Source organism: Lissotriton helveticus, chromosome 12 (genome assembly GCF_964261635.1).
Source record: "Lissotriton helveticus chromosome 12, aLisHel1.1, whole genome shotgun sequence".
NCBI lineage: Eukaryota > Metazoa > Chordata > Amphibia > Caudata > Salamandridae > Lissotriton > Lissotriton helveticus.
In genome coordinates, this window is record NC_136073.1 from 789,805,111 (window position 1) to 789,832,295 (window position 27,185).

The 27,185-nt window shown below is 43.4% G+C and overlaps 1 protein-coding gene across 1 annotated transcript in view; it reads right to left on the minus strand.

Moving 5' to 3' along the window:
* Window positions 1-8,675: 8,675 nt before the first annotated feature.
* The window catches only part of LTAP1 (lipid transport auxiliary protein 1), a 48,968-nt gene continuing 30,458 nt past the window's right edge, over window positions 8,676-27,185 (minus strand). The window contains exons 5-7 of the mRNA XM_078668649.1: window positions 21,018-21,184; window positions 10,901-10,959; window positions 8,676-10,190 (exon numbers count right to left, since the gene is read on the minus strand). Of these exons, the coding sequence (XP_078524775.1) occupies window positions 10,001-10,190; window positions 10,901-10,959; window positions 21,018-21,184 (416 nt within the window). The 3' untranslated portion in view covers window positions 8,676-10,000. The remainder of the gene's footprint in view (window positions 10,191-10,900; window positions 10,960-21,017; window positions 21,185-27,185) is intronic.

A 27,185-nucleotide genomic window follows, 5' to 3' on the forward strand; every position in this document is an offset into this window, starting at 1 on the left:
CACTTCTTCCCTTCCCCTTAAAGTTAGCTAGCCCCCATTGATACTTAAATGTAAATAACAATGCCATTTATTTATCTGTTTTCAAAACCAACACATAAATACAAATTTTGTCATTTACAATGCCAATAGCTTAAACTTTTCCAAAGGCGAAACCATTGCATTTTAATTGTTGTTTCCCATTCTCTCTGCTGCAGCCTTGGGCCCTGTAGACGCAGGGAGAGGGAGGAAGGAAGTCAGCAAGCGTTGGAAGGCACAGGATGAGCCGAGAGTGTGGCATTATCACCTGGTAAAGTGTCATTCGTGTTAAATTTAGTTTCAACCGACTAGTACTACTAGTCTTATTTACATTATGGAATGCTCACATTTTACACTGAATGTTCTTTTATTCACTTTGAAAAAGGTTAGCTGGATAATTATAGAACATCTCTCACGTGCACTTGAATTCTTAACTTCCAACAAGCCCTGATCGGAGGGGGCGCAGCAGCATGTCTTCTGTTAGTTCAGGAGAGCAGTGCACGGGTCAGGTAGTGATCGCACCGAGCAGGTGGAAACGGGTATAGGAACTCTCATTATTGTGCCTGGACAATTAGTATGCCATCATTTTGTTTTCAAATTATATATGTCTATTATCTCTGTACTTTTTCCCTATCATTCACAGGGACTATCAGTTTTCCCTCCAAATTTCCCTCTGTCGCTGTGCTAAGACCTGTATGTTGAACAGTGCACCCCCAGCCACCATTTTGTGTTAACAAATCAGTGAAACCTGCCCCCCCCCTTCATTTTTTGGCCAGGAGAGGGAGTAAAGTATTATACATACACTATTTTCAGAGGACAAGTTACGCCCTTACCTGCAGAAGTCCAAAGCGTGGATTGAGCCGGTCTGTCTCCTAGGAGATTCTAAACAAGAGAAGCTGCTCCCAACTCCCTGGCCAGCAAACCTTGTCTGAGATCGCTGGGACCTTCTAGTTTGCTAGTGGTAGGTACATGCACACCGATTGGTGGTTGTATCTGATGTTTCTATTGGATTATGGTTAGTATCCTCATTGGTTGAGTATTTGAGGGTTCAGATTGGTTTGTGGGTCTGTGATTCAATCAATGTAGGGTTTGGGTTAGGATGTCTATTGGACGTAGGGACTAGAGCTTCCTGTGTCATTGGTTGCTTGCACTTGTGTTGAAACTGCTGGTAGGGCTAGGGCCTCAATTGGACGTAGAGATCAGGGTTTTTTAAAGTTATTGGGTGCTTGGATTAGGGCGGAGATTGGCTGTAAGGTCCTGGTCTCCTATGGTGTCTAGATTTTAGGGCTAGTGCTGCGATTGGATAGGGTTGGGCTAGGGTTCCCATTAGAGAGAGGACATGGGTAATTACCTGTTTGAGCCTGGTCGGGACTAGGGCCAGAAATGCTGCCCATTTTTTCTATTCATTAATACCCAACCTATGTATGTGTCCCTCTGTATATCAGAATTTGTTTCCACTATATATCAATAAAAAATACCCTTTCAGGCATAGAGTGACAAATAAATTATGCAAAAAAGAAGCAGAGAACGCTGGGTATAGTTCTCAAGTTTAGGTGGAAAGCAGCTCCTGTACGGGGCACTCTCCAGCATTTGTTTTTTTACTTATACTGGGTGCTACCTTATGTCTGGACAAAGCTATACCGCTTTGAAGAGCTCTATTTAGAGCAAAACACTGTGTCAGGGGTTGCTTTTATTTATTTCAGGTTGGCTTGGTTGGTATTTTACCAATTCAAAGCTGTAATATTGTGCCTGGAGTGATAAATGGCTTTTGACATTTTACAGCTCGGCAAGGACAGCACTGTGCTAGTCCTATGCTTAAACACTTTGCTGTAGAAATGGCAAAAGGCTTTGTCCATCTCTATCTCGGCATGGATAGCACTGTGCTAATCCTATGCTTAAACACTTTTATAGAAAAGCAGACATTTGAGGTGAGCAGATCTAGAGTGTCGCTGGTGTTGAGTGCTCCATACAGGAGCTGCTTTCCACCTAAACTTGAGAACTACCCAGAGTTCTCTGCTTCGTGTGTGTGTGTGTGTGTGTGTGTGTATATATATATATATATATATATATATCCCAACCCTTCTCAATGCAAATAACTGACTAACATATCCACCACTCAAACTACTTCATATTTCAATATACTAATTTTCAACACTAATCCTTTATGCGCTCCGGAGTAGCCTGCTACTCGCCAGAAAAGTGCTTTAACACCCCATCAGGGGTAACCGGCGCTATTTGAATGCAAGCCTTTCTTTCCCTTCTACCCCTCCGCTATCCTTCTCACTCCAAATAACTCACTAATATCCACTACTCAAATTACTTTCATATTCCATCATACTAATTCAGCACTAATCCTTTATGGGTTCCCGGAGTAGCGTGCTACTCACCAAAAAAAGCGCTTCAACACCCCATCAGGGGTAATAAGCGCTATACAAATACAAATCTCTTTTAGGTCTCGGCCTGCGTAGGCTGCACTTGCGCAGTCTCGCCTGCAAGATCTTAGGTCTCTTAGTGTGGGGCTTGAACCCGCCCCTCTTCTTCATTGGCTGGCTTACTAAACGGAGGCCATCCATTGGAGGAGAGGGGCGTCTGTCAATTTAAGCCCCGTCATTTTGGGATTCGGGGCGAGTTTTTTCAGGTTCTTTCTCTCCTCTTCCCATTGGCTGGAATTTTACATTCCAGCCAATGGGAAGAGGAGAACGAAAAACAAGCCCTTGAATGCCAAATGACTTGTTTTTTTTGCTGTGGCTTCAATAGAAAAGATTATTTTGAAAAACATGCTGATTTTGCCTGTGCTGGTTTGTGGTTAGCTGCATTGGAATACTCGGAGCAGGAGGACTGCAAGTACAAGACGACAGAGCCCGAGGATTGAGGGCATCGACGGCTCTGGAGATGCCAAACTATGTGTTTGTGAAACCTTGGGAACAGATGAACGAAGATAAACAGACACGCCCCTTGAGAGCCGAGAACCAAAAGGTTCGACTTCGCCCACTGGCCCCACGCCTCCGGCACGTCCTTTAAACCTTAGGCTTTCCCTCTGGCGTGCATGGCTGCGACATCTTCAATCTGACCTGGCAGCCACCACCATCTGTTACTGACCCTTGTGAACAGCTGTGAACATCTCTCGCTCATAAATGCCCTGATCTGTGCGTCGCCTCCTGGCCCCCCCATGTCTCCGCGCCAGCAGGCTATCAGTCTTCCATAAAGTGTACTCCATCTTTCCTCTCTTTCGTGTGCTTTGAGGGGCAAAGGGAAGTGATCGGAGCACCAAAGAGCCGGAGCTTGTGAATAATGCATGCCCTCCCCATGCGAGAGTCTATTACCAGCGGCGGCAGCTTTAGGGATTTAGATACCTTGCTAATGACTCAAGTCCAGCCCGAATGGTGCTAAAAAGAAGAGGCGGAGGGGCGAGAAGGAAGCAGGCTTGTAGAACATGTGGAAACACATTAACACGCAATTAATTGGGCTAGCAGGATCTCACAGTGGACAGCCATATACCATCGACCCCCCCCTGCTGACACAGACCAGCTCATTGCCTAGATAGACTAAGTAATAAAATGATCATTGCCGGCTATCATGGAAATAGAAGGTTGCTACAATTCTTGGCTTTGTTACGGGAGAGGAGTTGGCCTAACGGCCAGGGCGCTAAACCTCTGACCTGGGGAAACCGGTTTGAGTCTCGGTAATGTCGCTAAACCTCCTGTGATTTTGGGCAAATCACTTAATCTTCCCGTGCCTAACAAAAATGCCTTCGTAGTACATCCTTCCTTCTGCGCTTGCATAGCTGAAGCCCGCACACATTGTGAAAATGGTAGACAGAAAGAAAAAAGGGCGGGGTGCAAGCTCGGAGTCTCATACAGGTACGGGGCCGGGAGTGGGAAAGAACCACTAAGATTAAGGGGAGGATTTCGCAGATATCGGTGCGAAGGCTGGGGATGTTCTGTGCAGACACCTTGGAGTGGGGGCACCACGGGACCGAAATAAACACAAACACTTTACATAGTATTACATTGGTAAAAATATATTTTAAAATTTTCTTTTATAGTGCAAAAGATAAAAACAGTCGCCTAAATAGTCTTCTAACGTCGTGTGTGGCTGTGGGTGGGGCTCGCTGTGTGTGTGTGTGTATCTGTGTGTGGGTAGCTTTTTTTGTAGGTGGGTCTGTGAGAGGGTGGCTCTGTTTGGGTAGCTTTTTTTGTAGGTGGGTCTGTGTGAGGATGGCTCTGTGTGTGTGTAGGTGGGTCTGTGTGAGGGTGGCTCTGTGTGTGTGTGTGTGAATGTGGGTCTGTGTGTGAGGGTGGCTGTGTGTGTAGGTGGGTCTGTGTGTGCGGGGGTGGGTCTGTGTGTGGGTGCAAATGCAATAGGTCTTGCATTTGCAAAAGATTAAGCTATTGGCATTGTAAATGGCAATGCCATTTATTTTTTATGTTTTAAAAACATAAATAAAAATAATGTCATGAGCAATGCCAATAGCTCTAACTTTAACAATGCGAATACCATTGCATTGTAAATGCTTGTTTCCTCTTCTATCCTTCTGCTATCATTCCAAATCCAAATAACTGACTAACAAATCCACCACTTAAAATTTGCTTGCATGTTTCACTATACCAATTCAACACTAATCCTCTATGGGTCCCAGAGTAGCGTGCTACTCACCGAAAAGCGCTTCGGCACCTCGTCAGGGGTAGTAAGCGCTATACAAATGCAATTACAATATTTGTTTCTGAACTCGGGTTCGAGAAATAACCATAAATATAAATATTACTGGCCCTTAGCTTGCAATATGCATTTATCACACACTTTTGGCTAGCTGGCTTCAAACTGAAACTTATAAGAGCTATGCCGGTTAGATTATATTTATGGGTTTGATGAACAGGATACCCAAATTCAGTTAAATCTCCATTTTCTCACTTGTACTTACCCCCAAGGTGCAGGACTTCGTATCATATTTGAATAACCGTTATACTTAGAAATGCGTATGAATGCAGTCAATTTCTCTCTTTTCAAGTCACCATTAATCTTAGTACTATATATGTCTGACACACATGCACTAAGTCAGCTCTCCAAAGGGACGCTAGCACAACTTCGTTTTCTATATAGCACTTAACACAGCTTCTAAGCACAAGTTCTCGCAGCATATGAAGGAACATGCAGTGCCTTCTCCGAACTGTGGAGCTCAAGATCAGGAGACCCCGTGGACCCACAAGCAAGTGTGCTCTTCTCTTGACCCCCTCCATCTTCCACTGCGTTTCACTCTTTCCAAGAACTTCACAAGCCCCCTCAATGAAATGTTCACCTCTTGCTCAGTTTATCACAAGATTAATATCCAGCTCAACGCCCTTACAAAGTGAAAATCTGCTAGGTATTCCGAACTGCCCGACAGAGCATCCATTTGAAAGCAGTCTCATCCTTGCTGTGTAGACACTTGTGCAAAGTTTAGACTCAATTTGAGACTATATATGGCCAATCAGGGTGTGCAGGTTTGAGACTATTCCAGTTTATAAGGTGGTTGAGATAGGGGATATCCAAGTCTCACCTCATTTTCATGTTGGACCTCCCAAGCATCCCACACCTAAACCCTACATTTGTGAATGCAGACATTTTACCATACTGCAGTATTTAGAAATTTACAAATCACATTTGACTCTACAATCCTGACAATTTTGCTAACCAGGATTATAATTTCGGCCTTGAAAATCCTTTCCCCTGCAAACCTAGGTTGCATTAGGTAGACAAATGCATTTAAAAATCAATCCCACAACATGTGGTTTATCCACATGTGAAATTTGCTGGCTTTCTTCATAGAAACAATGTAATAAGTAAACCAAGTTTGATTTAGTCAGTTGAGCAGGACCTCAAAAGAGAACGATTATAGGAAAATGATATGGGAAGTTCTCCATACATTCATTCCTATTATATTCAGGGATTAAAATGGAAGTCCTACCGAGGTTGGTCTTACTTTCTCTGCTCCCCATCAAAAAATAGTAATGTAACGGGGAGCTGCGGCCAACGGCCAATTGGTCAAAGGAGCCACGGGTCAAAAAAGTTTGAAGACCACTGCCTTACACTAAAACACTACCCGGCACCATTCCCCCGACCCTACCCTAAATCCTAAAACACTTCCCCTGCACGACCCTCCACCGACCCCCAGTCCCCTCCCGACACTAAAACTCTACCCTGCACGACCCCCGGCACTACCCCTGCACGACCCTCTCCGACCCCCATGCCTCTCTGCATGACCCCTCCGACCCTACCCTAAAACAGTACCCTGCACTACACACACACCCCACCCAACCCCATTTTACCCTAAAAAAGTAACCCCCACCCCAGGATCAATTATCCTAACTTCCCGCTCCTCGTGGTTCCTCTCGCTCCTCCTAGTTTCTGCTGTACGTCGGGTCTGAGGGGCGGTGCACGTCATGAGGAAACGGAAGAACCTCCGTTACCTCACAAAGAGGTGGATCGCCAAAATTTTTTGACATTGCATGTGCTTTTACCACACATGCCTTAAAAAGGAAAGTCGTAAAGGCATGCGTGGTAAAAGCACATGCGATTTAATACGCGTTGTTACAATGCATGCGTTTTAACCCTTGCGATATAATGGTATGCGGGGAAACAGCTGCATTGTAATGGCGGTTTCCCAAACTTGAGACGTACAGGGATTTTAAAATTAGGGGATTTGTTCAATGGAGAACAACTACACCCATTCAGGGACCTTCAGGAGAAATGTGGGATTACTAAAGAACATATATATATATATATATATATATATATATATATATATATATCTCCAGATCAAGGATTACATTAGTAAATTGTATAGGATCTCAGGGTTGATGATTAAGATCCCTATCATAGGGCAATAAACAAGAGGGTTCAGATCAGCACCCTTTATGATTTATTGGTACAAGAATTTCCAGATGAATTGGAGTTTCAAAATGCCAAATGTGAGGAGAGGCTGGGAGTGGAGGGGCTGCTATTGCAAGAATCACTGGCTATAGGTAGCAAAGTACTCAACAGCCGGATTAGAGCCAACACTTTAAATCAATTTTTGATCTGTATTATACCCCAGAGAAATTATGTACGTGGGGTAGGAGAGCACGATTGTGGTCATCGATGTGGTACTGCACCTGCCGAAATAGTACAAATGTTTTTTTCATGCCAGTTATTAAGATCTCTTTATCAAGAGATTGAAACATTTTTAGAACAGGTTTCCGGGGGACAGTTTAAAACCAATGCTACATTGGGGGTTTTAGGAGTGGTAGAGGACTTGACAGAATCGACTAGCCAAAAAAAGAGGGGTATATGGTTTCAATTGCTATGGCAGTTGCACAAATGTGTATTGCTACAAGATGATTAAATCTTGATCCCACCCTATTTTTTGAATGGAGATCCAGAATGAGTTTAAAGGACGAAAAGCACAGTAATGGGGGGGGCTCGGATTTGGCATTTTGTTGCATAATGGATTGAGGGTCTGGTGAAGACCATATGGTTGGGTCCTGTCCAGACAAGGTGATGGGGTGGGGTGTATGTATTCGGATTCTCTGTCGCCCTATCCGTATTAACTTGCTAAATATGCTAGGGAAGTTATGGCATACACCTGATGTTTATGTTTTAGATGAAACTACCCCTTATAGATAGTACTGTCTGCTGCACCCGCACTTTTATCTCTTTTTGGGATCTCCGATGCAATGCATTATCGTGTACTGTACATTATTTATTGTAAAGATATAATATACTTTAAAACCATTATGGATAAATTTGCACAGCTGCTAAAAATCCATCTGTTTTATACTTGAAGAGGAAAACTGATCAATAGTTATTTGTGGTTTATAATGTATTTGGAGAAATGTTTCACTTGTTAAACCGATTGGCGCACCTGTGGTGGTTTTAAATGCAAATAAAAATTTCAAATAAAATTGACATCGAACAAATGAACACCAATGGGATGGCTGCAAGCCTACCGACTAAAAAGGTCTTGAAGAAACCGCGCATGTGCTGTCTAGGAGACACCTAAAAAAACAGAAGGGCCCTTCTTTTTACAGAAGTCTCAGAAAAATGAAGTTCTCCATGTAGCTGAGCAAGGGCTCAACCAAATTCTAATCCTATGATAGTCAGTACCAAGAATGTCATAATTTTTCCAAAATCGTTGTAAATTTTTTTTTTAAAATAAAGAACGTCTGGTCTCTAAATGTGGAGGAGGAAAAGAGTATGGGGTGGACAGGTCAATGGTATGCCTCTTGATAAGGACCGTCAAACCCAGTGTCGATTACATTTAAAGAACATTAATTTAAAAACGAAGTCCACCAAGTCAGCCCACCCCATGCAAAACCCCCCCCCCCAAAACTGTGCATGTGTTTTATTGCACAATATCCATACCGCTACTGCATTCAAAACGTTTTCCTGCTTTCTCAATTTTATTCTCATAATTCCTTAGTTTCATTGTTTAATATTCAAATAAAAATTTGCAGTTAACCACATCGGTGCTCGATGAGTTCCAGCCCTGTGCTGGAATATGCAAAAACCCATTATTCATGACGAGCTGGGCTCGTCATGAGCGTGTGAGCAGGCTACTGCATGACGAGCCCAGCTCGTCATGAGTGTGGAAGGGGTTAACAAAATATGCTCTTTAAACATACACACACACACACACACGGATATATAAATATATATTGTATTTGGTTGTCAAAACATTCAGTGATGAGACAAGACACGGTCATACACGGTCTCACCAGAGCCCTAAATCACCCAAAAAGAGATGCAAGGATTTAACCATTAACTCTCTTCCAAAGTAACCATGCCAGCTATGTCATTCCACATTAATACCTCCCACAAATATGGACCCCTCTGATAATCCCCGATTTGGGCACCACAGAGCAGCAGGGCCGTTTCCTTTGGGCGCACAGTGCCCGATTGATAAAATGTCTGAATACATAATTAACACTTCAACAGAAGCGTCCAATCATGTTTAAACACTTAGGAGTTTGCTGGTGTGCCAAAGATGAAGTGGTCACCTTTCAGTCACAGAACAGTTTACATTAGGAAAGACCATTAGTTAAGGACATAAAAAAGAAAAGTAGTCTTTTTGCATACTGTAGTTTTAACTGCTTTTTGTAGAATGTTGAAACTGTTTTGGCTGCAGTCAGGATCAAGTGGGGGCAGCAGGAGTTATTGGAACAATGGCTTCTGAGCTTTATATACGGTTGATGAGACTTCTCAGATTGTCCGCAACTAATTACAGACTTAAGCTTTTGTCCAGCCACAAGATTGAATCATTTCTGTTCGCCGCCCATCAAATGTACTGAGCGTGGACCAATCGATTCGCCACATTTAACGCAGACAGAAGAACAAAACATTTCCAGGAAACAGAAATGAAAGCTATAGACCGGCATAGAGTCCACAAAAGGATGAGCTGTAGATTCGGAAGTGGACACATGCACATAAAGATTAATAAAAACACGTCTCCTGTCACACCATCCATGAGATTTAAGGACAGCTTTGTTGTTCTGTAGACACCATCAAGTCAAGGAGGCACATTGCCAAAACAGATTACCTAGCCATGGATGACTGGCAGACAGCAATTGTGTTTTGCCTCATTAGGTACATTTTGTAGAAGCAGCCATAAGGCTTTGCCTACTTTTGTGCCGAGTAGTTCCTAGAAACGTCTTGCCATCACCAGCAGGCACACAATCCTTGCAGAGGACCTTGCTAGAGGACCTACTGTAATTGGCTTCAAGAACTACAATCCATCTCAGCTAGGGAAAACAGATCAGCTTTCCCTCATCAATCCAACATACACTCCTGGCCAACAGTTCATCTTTTATCCTTGCCATATTTTGAGTGATTCCCAGAAGCTTCACCTTCAGTAGTTGCGGAGCAGGTTTATCCCCAAGGACTAGCACTGGCTTTTGGTCCTAAAGATACCTATGCAGTCGATCTCTGACCCATAGGAATGTTTCCTAAGCCCAGCTCTTGACACCAGGAATCAGAGGGTGCTTTCCAACGTGTTGTACTTGTCCTTGAAGCTCTTGAGCTCCAAAAAGTGCTTGGTCCTTTTGCTCTTCTGGCTGGAGGGCAGGTATGTCACTTGAATGGTGGATGGCTCTGGAGCCATTGTGAGATCTTTGGCTGCAGATTGGTGTTGCCTCTGATTACCGACTCCTCTGGCTTTAATGCTGCAACAAGAATGAAATAAAAACATTGGGAAAAAACACATTAATGAACAGCTTTTGATAATGTAACCTAATATTATGGTGGGAGAGGGTGAAGGATGAATGGAAGTAGAGGATGGCCCGAAGCCACCATTTGTAACTGAGAATCATTTCATCTCCATATTCGATACAGGCCAGGACCAGTCATTGGTCCTTTAAACAGATACTAAATGGCAGGGGGGAACATACAACACTGGCAAGTGTAGTACCGATCTTAAATTTAAATACAAACATGGTCTGCTGGACAGACTGTAGCCCGACTTAACCTTCACATCACATATGCCGCTCCAGCTAATACAGCCCAACAAACAAAAGCTCCCAAAGACTTCCCCTCAAAAACCTAACAAGTGGTGATTGAAACAGTGTAATAGCGCACCCACCACACGAGGATTTAACGCTTCCGTATATAACATATGCAGCATGAAACGCGTTATTCCTTCGCACAGACCTCTACTACATTGGCAATCTTACCAACTAACAGAAGGTTTGCCGTGATCAGGCAATATTCCAGGACATGCTACATCCTACTTATCTCTTCCCACATAGGACATACTACAAGCACATACTTTCCCAACACAGCCTATCCATCCACCCATTACCACTGAAAACAAGATTGCTACAATACCACAACAGAAATACCCATTGCTATACATATAATGAATGCCTTTACTTACATTGCCACCAGCTCTTGAAGCGACTCCTGATACTTTGTAAACTCTCTCTTGCTGAAGACCTTCATTAAAATAAAAACGGAAAATGCAGGTATTATGCAGGTATGTGACAAGTTGCACCACAAACTAAGAAGCATAGGGATTCACAAGAGCACAGCAACAGAATAGAGAAAACATCTACTGCTTTACAGAAATTATGGTTTGGTGAGATTTATTAAACAAAATTCCTGAAAAAAACTAGGCATGAAAGAAAAAACCCATCACAATTGAGCAATAAAATGTTTTACCACAGATGTTAATGCATCATTTAGATTATACAAAATAAGGACCATATACACTTTTTTTTAGGTCTCGCCTGTCGATGCGCATGCGCATCGAGCAAGCGAGACTATAGGGGCTCATCCAGACTTTATCTAACTTGCAAGGAATCGTGGCGATTCCTTGCAGTGCCCGTGACTTTTAAGCTCAATGCGCATGTGCATTGAGCTTAAAAGCGCGTGCACATGCCCCCAGCCGCCTGCCTTGCCTACTCTCTCTCACAGCCTCCCCCAGCTCCGCCCCCTCACTACTTGATTGCACGGCCGCTAGGCCGTGCCTCCCCTACTCTCCTCCCCCCTCCTCCTCTCCTCCCCTGCCTGCCTGCCGCTAGGCCGTGCCTCCCCTACTCTCCTCCCCCCTCCTCCTCCTACTGCCGTGTCGCACCTCTCCCCTCTCCGCCCCCTCCCCTGCCAGCCGTGTTACGGTGAAAGGCTTGTTTGTTTATTTTACCCGCCGTGTCTCTGCTGCTTCCCCCTGTCCTGTCTCTCCTCCTCTCCCTCTCTATACCCTCCCCCTCCCCCCCACCACTCCCATCAAGTCCCTCTGGCCCTTCCCTCCTCCCCGGACCCCTCCTCCCCTGCCCCCTCCTCCCCTGCCCCCTCCACCCTTTCTTGTTGTTACTACGTAAATGGTAGTCTGCCAGCACCGCCCATCCTAGGAACTCCAGCACAAGCTTCTCCTGCCTCCGCCCAGAACTGTAACCAAACACTCAGCACAAGCTTTTCCCAATTCAACTTCAGACCGCCCTCCGCTTCACTGCCCAGAACTGTGTCGGAAGTGCGGGTCGGTTTGTGGCATATTCACCTTCCACCTCTAGCAGTCGCAGCACTTCTTACAGAATTCTGCGAAGTCGCTAATGCATCCAGGTGTTTCTTTTTCTGCTCTTACCTGCACGTTTGTACAAAGTAGGCATAGGACAATTTGGTTTGTATCCAGGTGTTTATTTACGTTGACAACTTCCTGCCGCAGATCTTTCAGTACGTAAAGGAAAGCCCCTTAACCCTAGTTATCGTAAAATGCATATCTCGCCCACCCAGACCTCTCTGCTATTGGTAAGGCGCGTGTCAGGGTTCTCTTTGAGCTCTCTAAAACAAAACATGATAACATGCGCCCAACATAAACAAAGTCTACATGCTTTAACAAACAGGACTCAGGGATCCGGGGTCACACATACTCCAGCTGCCTTTTGTCTCCGGCCAGCATGTGTTTGTGGGGGCGGGGCGATAACCTTCTGTTATCTCACTGGCTGTGTCTTATAAAACATATACACGCACATTAACATTTAGAAACACCTGGTAGGGGCGTAAAACAAGGGATTTTTCATTTGCATGGACCGGCAAGCAGAGTCAGGAATAGAAGGGGTCGAATCAACAGAGAAATCGACACCATGTTTGGCTAAAAGGAATGTCTCACCTCACCATCACCCACCCTCAACCCCTCATCCTAACTCGCAATAACCCTCCCTCACCCTCACCCTCACTCACTCTCACTCTCACTCACCCTCAACACCTCACTCACCCTCAACACCTCACTCACACTCAACACCTCACTCACACTCAACTCCTCACTCACCCCCACCCTCACTCACCCTCAACACCTCACCCTCACACAGTGCAATAGGTCTCGTAGGATTTTTAGTTACAGCTTTTACAATTGTTTATTGCTTTTTTGATTTGTAATTCTTTAGCATTGGCAAAAAAAAAAAAAAATGCAAAAGATTTACAACAAAAAACCCATAAACAATTCTAAATGCACTAACTCTAATGCTGCGAGACCTATTGCATTTCCAATGCTTGTTTTTAAGAGCACGCTTTCGTACAAGATGTGACTTTCTCTGCTCATTTTTTATGTTGCCGTACAAATTACATTTTGAGCCATGCGTGGCTTCACTACCTTTGTGTTATCGTGCTGAAAAGCTCATCTACTTTAAAACCCCGATACACTCTTCTTGCACCAAATAGAAGGAGGGAGCATGCAGATGCAGCTGGGCAGACCATGTAATCACACACTTTTCTGATATACAGCAAGTCAAAGTGAAGATGGCACGAGGAGGACCTGGCAGACTGCAGGATGCTGCAGGCGTTACATATTTACTGTGGAGAGTCTGGCTGCAGCACCAGTGACATGCTCTACTCATTTTAAGGTGTCAATATTTTAAAACTTATGATGGAACTGGGATTATTCCAAACCCTTTTTTATTTATTACATTTGTGGATTTCCCTAAGAAATGGGGGAAGGTGTGGGGCAAATGGAATGTATCTAGAGGCCATATATGTACCCCTCCGGTCGTAGACCATGGATCAGACGATGAGGCGTAATAGGCAAAGCTGTGTAACCTGTACATCACTATATGTGTTATTGTTTGAGGAGATGTCAAAATAATCTCCCCTTTATAAGAAATGTACTGCAGATCTTATGTTCAATACAATAAAATGCCCACCCCCCCAAAAAAATGTGTGGATTTTAATACATTGTAAACCTTGTTTTAAAAAAATTACAAATTAAGAAAGGCTCTGTGTGGCATTACCAGAAGAATCTTCTTCACATTTCACCAGACCAAGGATACTTTCAACATCCTGTATATGGTTTGGCTTGACAGCAGAGCTGTAGCCAGACAATTATGTGAGCATCACTAGACAGGAGCTATAGCTCCGCCCACACGTTGGGAGCCATGAGTACATGTTTCGAATGGGCAGAAATTGTGTGCTTCCACAATAATAAAGCGCTTGCCCTCCAACAAGCTGTGATCATTTTGCTTATTTACCCAACTGATCTGTTAAATGAGAATTTTGTGCCTGGAGTAAGCTAAACCTCTCTGAAGAGCTATAACGGTAGCCAACCATGTGTATGGGGTTGATTTTATTCATTTCAGGTTGGCTTGGACGGTATTTTACCAATCCAAAGCTGTGATCCTGTGCCTGGAGAGGTAGAAGGCTTTTGTCATTTAACAGTTCGGCGTGGATGGCACTATGCTAATCCTATGCTTAAACTCTTTACTCGAAAAAACAGACATTTGAGGTGAGCAGATTGTTACTGGTGTTGCTGGGTGTCTATACAGGAGCTGCTTTCCACATAAAAGTTCGCATAGTTTATTTAGTTCCTTTACCCTGAAAGGTTCTGGGTTTGATAGATTGCAAAAAAAAAAAAAATAAAAAAAATAAAAAAAAACCTGGATTCTTTGGTTTGGTAATATATGCAGTTGTGGCCAAAGACTATGTCCGGTGCCCTACATAGGACTTTAGGTCATGCCCAATGTGTACTGAGGATAGAGGATTACAGGGAAAGTCATGAGTCTTTGGTAAGTGCAGCATTGGTCATCAAAAGTGACCACTTAGAAGAAATCCCACGTGCTGTTGCGATCTATTTCTGTCTCAAGATGGGACGAGGTTTTTATGATCCCATCTCAATGATAATTAACTGTCATGCAATTTAACATGTAAAGGGATCGAGTCCTGTAGCTCAGCTACAAGCAGAGAAAATGCTCAGCCAACACAACTTTTTAGGTCTCGCCTGAGCCAGGGCATGCGCTCCTCTGCGAGACATTTAATGTGTGGGTTTACAAAGTGCTACCACAGCTTTTTCTCTGGCATACAGCGTGCGGTTACGCGCACAATGACAAGCAGAGGTGCCATCTGGCTTTCCTCTCTCGTCAGGATGTGCCCACACCACTGGCCAGACGTGACACTGCAGCTGCTTTTACGAGCAGAGCCGCCGCGTGCACCACTGGCATGATTTTTTTAATTTTCTTTTAGCGCGCACACACAACTCCCAGGCTTGTTCCATATAGGGGCATATCCCATTTAAGTTTTCAGATGGCCTTGTAGGGGTTTGGTTGATTTTGTGCCGGCCGCAGAGCATTCTTACACAGTTGTATTTCATTTCGGACCAGGGTGTACCAGATATCTGAGAAGTACTAACGCCCTTGTCCTATTCCCCCCCCCCCCCCCTCAGCTCAAAAATAAACAGACGCAATCGCGTTCATTCTCTGGTAATGCCCCCTCTATTTGGAATGCCCTTCGCAAAGATCTGCGTTGCAACCCTTCTTAACCCCTATTAAAAATAAAAAAAACTCAATCTGCTTCTACTCCATAAATATTGGGGTCATTTTTTTTTTTTTAAACTCTGTCCATTTAATCCTTGCTTCACCTCCACTCACTCCTTCCTACTACCTTTCCTACAATCTCTCGCCTTCTTTCGTCCTTAATCTAACAATTCAACCCCTCTCTTTCTACTTATTCAATAGCCCTCATTCTATTTACATTATCTTTGAAGTATGCTTTATCCTTATCCACTCGTTAGATTCAAATGCCTTTTTCTATGTTATCAAATTGCCCGTTGTTAATCTGTTACTGTGGTAACTTGTAACTCATCCTGTAAAGCGCTCTGATACTCTTGGGTCCAGTTAGCGCTATATAAAACCTTTTAAATAAAAATCGCAGTTACGTTCTAAAACGGCCACTCCTATCCTCCGCTATTTTCTAAGAGATGAGGATGCCTTCTTTTACCTTCTCAAAGATGGCTGACAGGTTTCAGCATGGTGTCGTTCAGTTCGCTTTCTATGTTTGATTTTGAACACACCTATCAGTATCCCTGTAGCACGCACATGGACTCTCAGCGCTGTATTTTAAATGGCAAACTCCGTGCCTTTCTGCACGACTCAGCATGAGGTCAGTACTCGAGTGCTGGCGTTCTTACTATGCATCGAGGAACACTCGGCTGCTCCAGGCCAAGCGATTTTTCTTATGGCCCAATTCTTCAGGCCTTGCGTAGTTAACATCAGCCAGTCCGATACCCGAGGCCCAGTAATTTCTTTTCTGGCAATAACTTTAATTGGGACCGTGGTGGCAGTCAGCTACACGCCGGGACCTGGACAACAACCACCGCAAATCTCACCGGTTAGGATTCATCTAAAGACCTTTGTTTCCCACTGGGGGCGATTCGCAACCAGGTGAGCATGGTCTTGAGTGTATACATAGCAGAGCCCTAGCATGTATACACATCAGCGTCTCACACACGGTTCATCTTTTGTTTTTCCATCTATAGGGCTTCAATCTAGAAACACTAGCCCATCACTGTGCATTTTTGTGCTCACACTTTAAGCAGGTGAGATTTATTTAGCTCTTGCATAGTTTTTTTAGGAAGACAGTATTTCCCCATTCGTATCATTGCATCTAGCTCACAGAAACTGTTTTTTCCTTCCAATTTCTTACACGGTAAGATGGTTCTATTATCCTCTGCTCATCTCAATTCAGAACTTTATGCAATATAAGGTAAACTGTTTAAGTTTTTCTTGCCCGCATGGATTCTTTCTAGCAGCCATCCTAAACTATTGTTTTCAAGCTGCACCAGCAATTTTACCATTATTGGTTCACGTTTGGCTCTATTCTTGGGTGAGGTCACTTATGTCACATGTTACTCCAAAAAAAAAAAAATCACTTGATTATTCTCATTTTCACAGGGATGGTAAATCTTAGCACCCTACCTTGTTCACTCTCACTCTACTTACTTATTTTTAAAGTAGTTAGGTTTTATTTCTTGTGACACTTACTATCATCTGTTTTTATTATGTCTTATAGGGCATTGTTATTCTAACCAGATCATTCTCTACATATACATTTTAGATACCTTCCATCATGGCTTCCTGGTGAAGGCTGCAATAGCCGAAACACGAGTGAGTTCTACCCCCTAGGCCATGGTGAACATGTAAATGTTCAGTTTTGACAAGCCAAAGCCACAGATGAAAATCCAGCCTCTGTTCACCTTAACTTAATGTAGACATCCTTATAGTATAAAAGGAAGTAAAATTGTGATGCATGTTGCTATACTAGTGACTTATAGCAGATTATAGACACAGACGATTAATTATCATTCCATCTTCAACTGTCTATTTAGACCTGGAGGAATGTATAGAAAAGCAGTTATATTTTTTTATAGGCTTTGTTTTTCTGATCAACTTTTTGAATAATCATGTATATACAATAGAAGGATGAGTGCAGAGGTATGATTGGTCAATTAGGCTTGTTTCATTTACATCTTTGGTGGCAGAATGAACTGTTTTATATAAATATTTATGAAAATGAAAAAAACTTTTTTTGAATCATGTATTGATCCAAGGTACATTTACTATGTATATAAATTCTTAGCTTTTTTGATACTAATAAATCATTTTCATATATTCGATTCTGACCTGGGTTTCTGTCATTGTTATAATGTTAGCTTGCCCAATTTTTTATTAGTTGCCTAAGTATTCCTTAATTACAATTGTTAATGAAAGACATGAAACCAGGAAAGAAAACCAGAGGGCCAAGGAAGATGGAGATTAAAGAGAAGCACAAAATGAAGAAGAGGCAAGCATAAGCGCAGTGAACTACTCTTGGACGCAAATTAAATCATTTAAAGTCAGATTACTGAAGTATAAAAGTACGGCCCATTTTTAAAGAGGTAAGGATTAATGATAAAACGGTGCACATATTGACTGAATACGATGGAAAAGGCCATGATGTGGCATATATACAAGAAAAGTCATGCACAAAAGTGCAATTCAAAGAACGACGTGAGAATAGTTCCAAAACATGCATCCATGCTCCAAAGGTTGCTTTATCCACTATAGAGGCTTAGCCCGGTTTGGACAGGCTAGACAGGTTTGAAGAGTTCATGGAGCCTTATATCAAAATCTGTGTGATTAGACAAACTTAAATTATGTGGAGACTAAACTGCGCATCACTTGGTATGTCACAGTGGCATCACTCTGCTAAATGCAATGGCTCAAATGTCACCTGTCTAGACAGAAGCAAATGATAACTATTTATTCAAACTTTACATTTTACATAATATTAAAATACTCAATGCGCTGATATAAAGGTATCAACATTTTAAGTTTGCAAATTGTGTTTGCTCGCAAGCTGCGAAGTTTCCCACCTTTGCAAACATTTGTTTGAGTAAATATTAATGCAAAAAATATTTGGTTCGGAATTTCTCTTCAAAAATATTTTTGCAAGAAATATTTCGGCAGATTTGGATTTTGCAGCACATATCTTTTCTGCTAAATCTATTTTGCTGGGTTTTCCTTCCACAAGGTTTTTAAAACTCATAACATTTCTTAACTTCACCCAGAATGAAAGGACATGAAAGTCTACATTATTAGTTTAATGTAGAGGTTTCAAATATGTTCTATTTAGCGTGATATCAGGAGCTAGTCTATTCCTTCTGTGGCCCAGTTTTAATATTAAGATACAAATCAAGGATTGAGATGTGTCTCCTAGAGCACAACTTAATAACCCAAGTAGTGGGTATGCATAGGTTCTTGTCAAAGGAACTTTGTTTGATTAGTTTTGTATTAATCTACAATTATTCTATGTTCGCAATGTACTTATATGCAACTCATATTGTAAATACTATTCTTCAATGGACAATTCAAATACTCCCCCAAGGCATTCCGGGGGAATCCTTTCAACAAATGGATTAAACTGTATGGTGATCATACGTGTTGCATGTTAAAATATCGTTTTTATAACCACCCACAAAATGATTACCTCCAGAATAATGACTACCATTGCTATATCATCAAGGTAGGTATATACAGGTGTTTATACATAGGTAAGTTTACATTTATTATGCTTAGCTCCAGATGCAAGTATCTTGAGGATATACATCTTCCAGTATCTAAGATTATGGAAGGCAGGAATGAAATATACATAAACCAGCATTGGCATAGCCAATAGGTCTCGCTTTTGGGACCTTATAAGTATTTAGTTATGCAGCACAATATCCTTGGTGCAACAACATGAAACGGGCCACCTTTAAAATGCTGTGTATGGTCTTCAGGTTCCTGCATGGACTGGGACCGGTCTACCTGACTAATAAACTTAAATGGTACCATCCTGCACGTCAGTTGTAACTGCTTGCCGTGTTTTGTCTTCAGGAATCAGCCGCGCCGGAGCGCTGCTGATTGTACCTTAGGAAGTAGCTGCGAGGGCTCGCTGCTACATTCCTGCCTTTGTTCTTTTGGTTGGCAGTGGCGCAGGAGCGCTACTGCCTGTTTTCAGTAGAAAGCGCAGGAGCGCTTTAACATTCAGCACTTTGGTTCCTCAGTTGTTTTGGCCGTAGCGCAGGAGCGCTACTGTCAGTTTCATTGGAAAGCGCAGGAGCGTTTTGACATTTGTACTTTGGTTATTCATTAGTTTTGGCGGTTGCGCAGGTGCGCTACTGCTGATTACCTACACGTATGAAGCGTGAGAGCACTGTACATTGGGCCGCACTATAGCGCTTACCCTGGAGTTCTTGTTCGCAACACCCTTTTCCGCACAGAAGCGCCTTCCTTTGTTTCTTTTGTGGTCCTGGCGCAGGAGCGCCTCCTTTTCGTTTTCCTTGACAAGGAAGTAGGGCTCCGGGACGAAACTTCACTGACCTCTTCATTGAGTCAACCCAAACAACGAGTTGTGGTGAGTGTCAGAAACAGGGGTTCCTGTCTGCATGTGTTTTGTGGGGTGTTTTTCGGCACAAGCGTAGTACGTAGTCCTAATCAGGTCTTTTCTTGTTCCCTCAGCAGTGCCAAGACCCTACCCAACGTCCCTACCACCAAAAGCCACTTCCCTGATTCCTTTGGCCCCATCCCTGGATCCATCTCATCCTTGTCAGGTGTTACTCCCCGCGGGGGTTTGTTGGAACCAGGGGCGGTGGTTTGTGTCGTCTCTGCAGAATTACTTCACAAGCCCAGGTGAGTCTTGTGGGGTACCTGACAGGGCTTTAATCTCTTTTGCTTACTCAGAAAAAAATCTATCGTCTTTGTGTTGAGAAGTAATTTTACATCACGGAGATAGAATTAGTCTACCAAGCCTATATTTTAGCTGGCCGTAAACATTAACAAAAATCATGTGCACGTCTGTGCATTTTAAAATATGCTAACTTAAGGCACTGTGGAGGTTGTTCCAATCAAATGGTTTCAATTAGCAATGGAGTATGAAGTAAAATTTAATAAATACTCCATGAAAGTGAGCTTGTTTCCTTCTCGCAAGCCCTACATACATCAGCAATTACACAAGCAGCTAAAGACTTGCCACAACACTACCAGAGCAAGACCTCTGGCACCACATGCACCAAACACTTTTAACATTGGATACTACAGCCACAAAAGGCCACCTCCAATCACTCCCGTCAGTTAAACCAATGCCCTGTGCTCTCTACAAATGCTAGATAACATACTAGGTAAGATAAAACGAAGACGCAAATAAATGCTGTAAGAAGCACCAAGGTTAAGTTATAAGTACTAAAAACCTCTGAAACTACCAAAATTAAAATATAACCACTTCTGATTTTTGCAATTCAATTTTGATTTAGGTATCTTGAGGTGGTCCCCTATTTTTTTGTTTACCAATTTTAGAAGTTTTTAGTTCCCATAATTTACACACCTTCTGTCATTCTCCCTTCTGAAGTGCCCTATAAATGATTTAATATGGCAGTGGGCTGCATAAATCCCTATAAAATAAATCAACATGAAGTATGGGGGCTCTTCACTCCTATTTAGCTCTCCTCGTTACATGAGGTGTAAAAGCAACCAAAAAGGACAGAATATCATTCTCCACTCTTTCTGCATTGTATTTGCACATTAAATTAGCATTAGGACAGAATAAGTTCTACAAACGCAATAAACATATGAACCTGTAACATTAGTTTAAGTGAATTGTGACCCATAGTGCAACAGTTCTTGCTCGAGAACTAAGCTAGGACACTGAAGAACCAATATAGTAAACCTGAGAAGAAGTAGAAGCCATAGTTGGACGTAGTTCAAGAAGTACCAACTTACCCCTGTGCCATAGCGGGCCGCTTCATACCCATCAAGCAGTGTATCTACCAAAGATTTACGGACTCCTTTGAACGGAGTACTAGAGTTTCGCAGCTCCACCAGATAGGAGCTAAAATTCTTCCCAATTAAAGAACGGGGATGCTTCCCAGCATCCAGGAAAGGGAGTTCTGTAAAGAGCGAAAACAGGTTGATTAATGGGATGCAATAAACAATTCTATCAATCCAATTGCCACAGTGCAGTGGATACGTTTATGGCCAATCACAAACCACAGCTTTGTTCAAGTTAATAGTATACATTTTAGGATCATTCGCTAGGAATTTAATCCATGAAGACAAGGAATACCTTACTGATCTTACATACATCGTGATCAGGGACACACATTGGGATAACCATTGACTGAAGTATTTGAAATAATTATGAATATCATGCCGGTGATACATGATTCAGAGATTTTTTGTTTTTCGATCTCAAACAGACCAAACATTTAGCACATAGAATGTAATGTAGCACCTGACATTTGGCAACAATTACCCGATGCGCTGATCAATAAATTGAGGTATTATTGGAAATTTTTGCCATCTGGCACCAATATCCACATTTAAGTGACTGTGGTTAAGAGGAAGAGACAAAAGCCCTACACATTTATATGCGATTCAAACATGGTGAAAAAGAAGATCCCTTCATTTAGGAAAGTTTTTGTTTCACTATTTAAGTAATTAAAATGTAATTTCAGGGAACTCAAAGCAGCAACATGAAGTCAGATTTTAAAACAGGCTGGATGCACAGCTGACTTTCACTCGGGAAGTTAAAGAAGCTAGTTATTAAAAGGTCAATCTTATGCTTTGAAGCATGACACTCCTGGTTTCTGAATAACATTTTGAATACATCTAATAAAGGTACATGTTTCCCCCCCCCCATAAGAAACCTCTCCTTTCTAGGAGTACTTTTAAACAAATAGTTACCATTGTTAAAAAGTAAAACATAACTAGATAAGACTGTAGGAAGCTGTCTCTTTACACAGCATAACTATTTTTGGTAAACTATATAAAGAGCCCAGGGTTTCCCTTATGAGTGAACAGGGACTTGCTATGCAATACCAGGTGTTCTATCTAGGGAAATGTGGTCGAGCAGTGTTAGGATTAACATAGAGGGCTGCAAGACATTTGAAAAACACACACAATTATCAATAAATGACAACACTACTCAAGAAGGAGATTCACACCAATTTATAAAAATACCAAATACTTTTATATAGGATTCAGAATCAGAGAAAAAACGTTCAGGTAGTAATTTTTTTAACATAAATTCTTTTCATTTGAAAAAGTGGATACTCAGTGCAATTTCTGAGTTCTGTAATGTTATCCAATGGAAGGAGGAACAAATTCTGCTAACAGGTACGGTAGATCGACTTACAGGACCAATCTCCAGAAGTTAAGGCGAGTGGTGGGCAAGATCAAAGACAGTCTCAACAGTACACCACCAGCGGCACGAGGGTAGCCAGGTCCAAATAAACGTTGGGAGCCCAATGCGTTTCAATAGGGATCAGCCACTGTAAAAAGACTATGAAGGCTCTGGCTACGAAGCCAGTCTGGGTGAACCAACAGGGGAGTTCAAGACTGGAGTTGCTTGGGGACGTATGGACACCATGTGTCCTCTTTTCCACAGCGCGGGAGCAACGGATACAGGGGTGCCTTTAGGCATTTTCTTTTTTTACCTGGAGCAGTCGCTGTCAATGGGGTCTGCGTGAAGAGGTTATATGTGACATTGTGGAGTCCATGAGGGGTGAAGCCACAACGGACTCGAGCTCTGGAGGACTGGGGAACCTTTTTGGCACTGGAGGCCCACTTCAACTCAGGCTGGAGGCGACCAGTGCAGTGATGGCTTTGGGTGTCAGGTTTTGGGAGTTCCGGAAGCCTCAATCTTCTCTGTGTCCTTCGTAGGTCACCAGGATATGCTTCTCTGGTTCCAGGAACTCACCTAAATACTGAATGAAGGGCCATGAGGGGAGTGTAAGGTAGTAGCCAAAGGTCTACTAACCCTTGGGGTTGCTATGCCGCCCAAATATGAACGATTCTTGTGGGCATACCTGTCCCAGAATTTCCAAGTAATCCTTCACAAATACGGCTACTTTTCAAAAATCGTGTCCATCTTACAGTACCCCCACCTTAGGAGTGGTACTAGCCTGGATGTGGCAAGCCTGCCTCACTAGCTAATTTTCCGGCCGGTCCAGGGTGCCACGGGGGCTTTAGGCGGGGGGGGGTTCTCCTTTGAGGGAAGTCATAGGAGCATTCCAGAGGCGGCAGCTTCTTTGTAGCTTCCCGGCCCAAGAAGGCTAATAAGCAGGTCAGCCTGTGGCAGAGGGTGCTACTCTTCCCGGACAGGCTTTTGTTCTGGGTCTCTTGAAAGCATAGGCGCTCCAACTAGGAGTTCAGAACAGCGTCTCAGGTGGTAGGCACCAGTCAGCAAGTGCACCAGAAGCTGGTAGGTTTTTAGGGAGCACCTCGGAGGTGCCCTCTGGGTGCATGTATTGGAAAAGCCAACATCCCTATTTTCAGTGAAGCCATCATGTAGCTGGGGAAACTGATCACTTGCACTGGCAGTAATGGAATGGACCAGCACAGGGGCATAACTTCTCATGCAGGTATGCCTTCATGTAATACTAAGCACCCTGCCTTAGGGCTGTCAGACCTGTTATAGGGGTGACTTACAAGTATCACATGCAGTGGTAGGGGATATGGCACACAGGGATGTGTGTTATGTTGGGCTTCCACTTTTGTCCGCATCCTGAAACGCAACCTGCAATGGCATTCTTGCATGCGCTTGCTGAGGGGCCACTTTGGGTGACAATTCGTGCTGCAGACCTTAGGGGCCCTCTTTAGTACCTTAGGCCCTAGGTACCAGGGTATAATTTACTAGGGGCTTCCAGAGGGTACTAAAGGTTTTGAAAATTTCACAGTTTTGGTAAAGAGCTCTGGCACTGGGGACCTGGTTAGCAGGAACCCAGTGCACTTTCAGTTGAAATCACATCATTTACCAGGCAAAGAGTGGGGGTGACCATGTCAACAAGCATTGGCATAGCCAATAGGTCTCGCCTTTGGGACCTTATGAGTGTTTAGACATGCAACAGTTGATGTTGTTGCACCATGGATATTGTACTACATAACTAAATACTTATAACGTTCCAAAGGTGAGAACTATTGGTTATGCCAATGCTTATTTACATTACTGCTGGCAACTGCCCGACTGACTGAAGGGATCACTGCTGGTAACCTTGCTTGTAGTGGTCACTGATGTAATCATGTCTGATGTGGTCAATGTTACAACACTAATAATATTAGTAGCTTGTGGGGATTTTTATTAAACAAACGTAGCTCTTATCACAGGAAAGGCAGGAGACCCCATGTCTAGTTTCTGTCCCAGACCGACCATACCCTGCCCTTGATTCTTCCACCGCACCACCCCCATCATATGCAAATACTTTACTCCACTTTCCCCTCCCAGTGGTGGGACTCAGCGAGGAAACCTATTATCATGGCAACCAGAGCTCCACTCACGCCCCTGCCGCAGAATCAAAACAAGGCTGTGCCCAGTCTGCTCCGTGTTAATTGGTCGCCTGTCCTTGCGTGTCTGACACATTCCTTAAAGGTTATGAATCGGTCTTCGAGGTTCCATTTTCGGAACCACTGGTAGAGAAGTTATCACCGATTGAGGGCAGTGGGAGTCCAAAAATCCCAGATTCAAATTCATGAGTGATTTACTACTTACTGTTCAGCACTTAGCAGAAAAAATATAGGAGACGTGCCATTAATTATGAAGCGTCCATCGTAATCCTGAGCAGGGGGGGACCCTTTTCTTGCTTGTAGCATTTGCGGGAACCAAAGGGGGGAGGAACACAACAAGGTCGGTAACAAGTCGCAATTGCACTCGAAACATTATGATGTGTTTTGACAAAGAGCTGCTGGCGATGTAGTCGCGGATTCATTTTCATTGGTACACGGAGCGCCCCTGAAATGCTGCAGTGTTCGCGTTACTGGAGCAGTGCTTTGTTGACAGCTGGTAGACTGATGCCGCTTGGCTTAATTAAGATTAACGTGGGTGGTTGGGCGGTAGGAGGAGGGAGGGAGGGGGCTTGCAGAGATACAGGATCATGAACATCTGTTTCGATTTGTAGATACCATTGAATGGTAAGTGTCAGAAAGGAGACTTTCGGCACTTTCTTGGCGAAATCTGTTGGTGAAAGGGTTCAGCAAGTTTTACCTATGTATTTTCATTATGTATAGCGCTGCAGCTTTAGCTAATGGCGTTATTGCGCTTTTCATATAGAACTGAAAGGTTAAAAAAGTAATATACTGTAGAGATAAAGTGAAAAGAGTTGCAGTGGCAAATGTAACTAATGTGAAACTAATGGGAAGGGCTAAAACAAGTGCGCACGCCGTGTGCTGAAAGTAAAGAGGAGGCGGCGGGGGCCTGCGCCGGTTTCCCTTCCGGGAGCGAGCAGGAACCATAGGTTAATTACAACAGATGGTTTCAAAGCTCGCTCTTGCAAGGGAATCGCCAAACATGCACGAGTTGCCATTCAAAGCAATGCAATGCGTGCACGATTTTGCTTGAAAAACTGAATTGATTTCTAAAGGTCTCCTCCAATGCAGCGCATGCGTGTTGTGTAGGCGAGACCTAAAAAGGGGCACTTTCCTACAGTCAATAAATTATACACACATTTAAAAAGGAGCTCCACACTAATATGGAAAAATAACAGGTATCTTTATATATATATTTTGAACCCTAGAGCTTCGTTATCAAGCAAGTACTTTTTCATAATAGACTTCACAGTTTTAGCACAGTTAACCAACAGTGTGTTTTTAGTTGTAATGCTTTCCTATGGGGGAAAGAACATTTGCTGAATAAATACTGTATTCTGTAACTGCCGGAGTGCTGTCTTCCTTTCCCCAGTGGATGAGGATTTGTGAGCGAAAAATATATATATACCTTAAAGGAGCCCAGCTGAAGAGTGTTCTGACAAGCCTGTGAGATGCCTGGCTACTTTTCCCTGACGAAGGTCGAAGTGTCGACCGAAATGCATCGGAACTCGGCCACGCTGCAAACATTTAAATAAATGGTTTGGAACAGACGTAATCGTGTGCGGCTCAACTTCCTTTCATCCAGAGAGGTTTCTGCTCGAAATTTGGAGGCTGTCCAACCTCGAGCTACGCACCGCCAGGAAGAGCGCTGATACTGCCCGACATCTGGACAAACCTTTTGATTCCGCGCAAGCACACTGGGCAAGTGGCAGCCGCCAAGGACCGGACTTTGGTTGGCCCCAAGCAACCTGAAAGTGGTATGCTAGGGGAATACGTCTAATCCAAGCAGCAGCAAAAACGAACGGCATCACCCACCTGAGGGGAACATCATCACGGCACTCAGCGCACTACAAGAACCAGCATGCCCTTAAGCCTAGTCAGGCCGTGGGGGTGGTCACTGTATGGCGAAATTACCTTAAAGGAGCCCAGCTGAAGAGTGTTCTGACAAGCCTGTGAGATGCCTGGCCCCTTTTCCCTGACGAAGGTCGAAGTGTCGACCGAAATGCATCGGAACTCGGCCACGCTGCAAACATTTAAATAAATGGTTTGGAACAGACGTAATCGTGTGCGGCTCAACTTCCTTTCATCCAGAGAGGTTTCTGCTCGATATATATATACACACACATATATATATATATATACATATATATATATATATATATATATATATATATATATATATATATATATATATATATATACACACACACACACACACACACACACACACACACACACACACACACACACACACACACATATATATATACACTTACGAGGCGTTTCTCTGGCACCCCTTTCGGTCATGAGGTGGTACAGGGGCGAGCACCATAGTTCCATCAACCGATCGGTTGTATCTGCCCTGGCAAGTGAGAGTGCTGAGGTGCTGGACTAGTTATAAACCTTGCACGCTACGCGGTAGAAAGGAAGGGGCCGGCCACCTGGAAATAGGTTGAGGGGGAGGCAGTCTGTTTCTTAAGGCCCGGGTGACTCTGGTGCAAAGTGCTCACTGGAATCGGTCAGGCGGTAAACGGGACAAAAACAGGACAGCCAGGCCACTCTGTGCTGGCCTCTGCGATGCACAAGTCC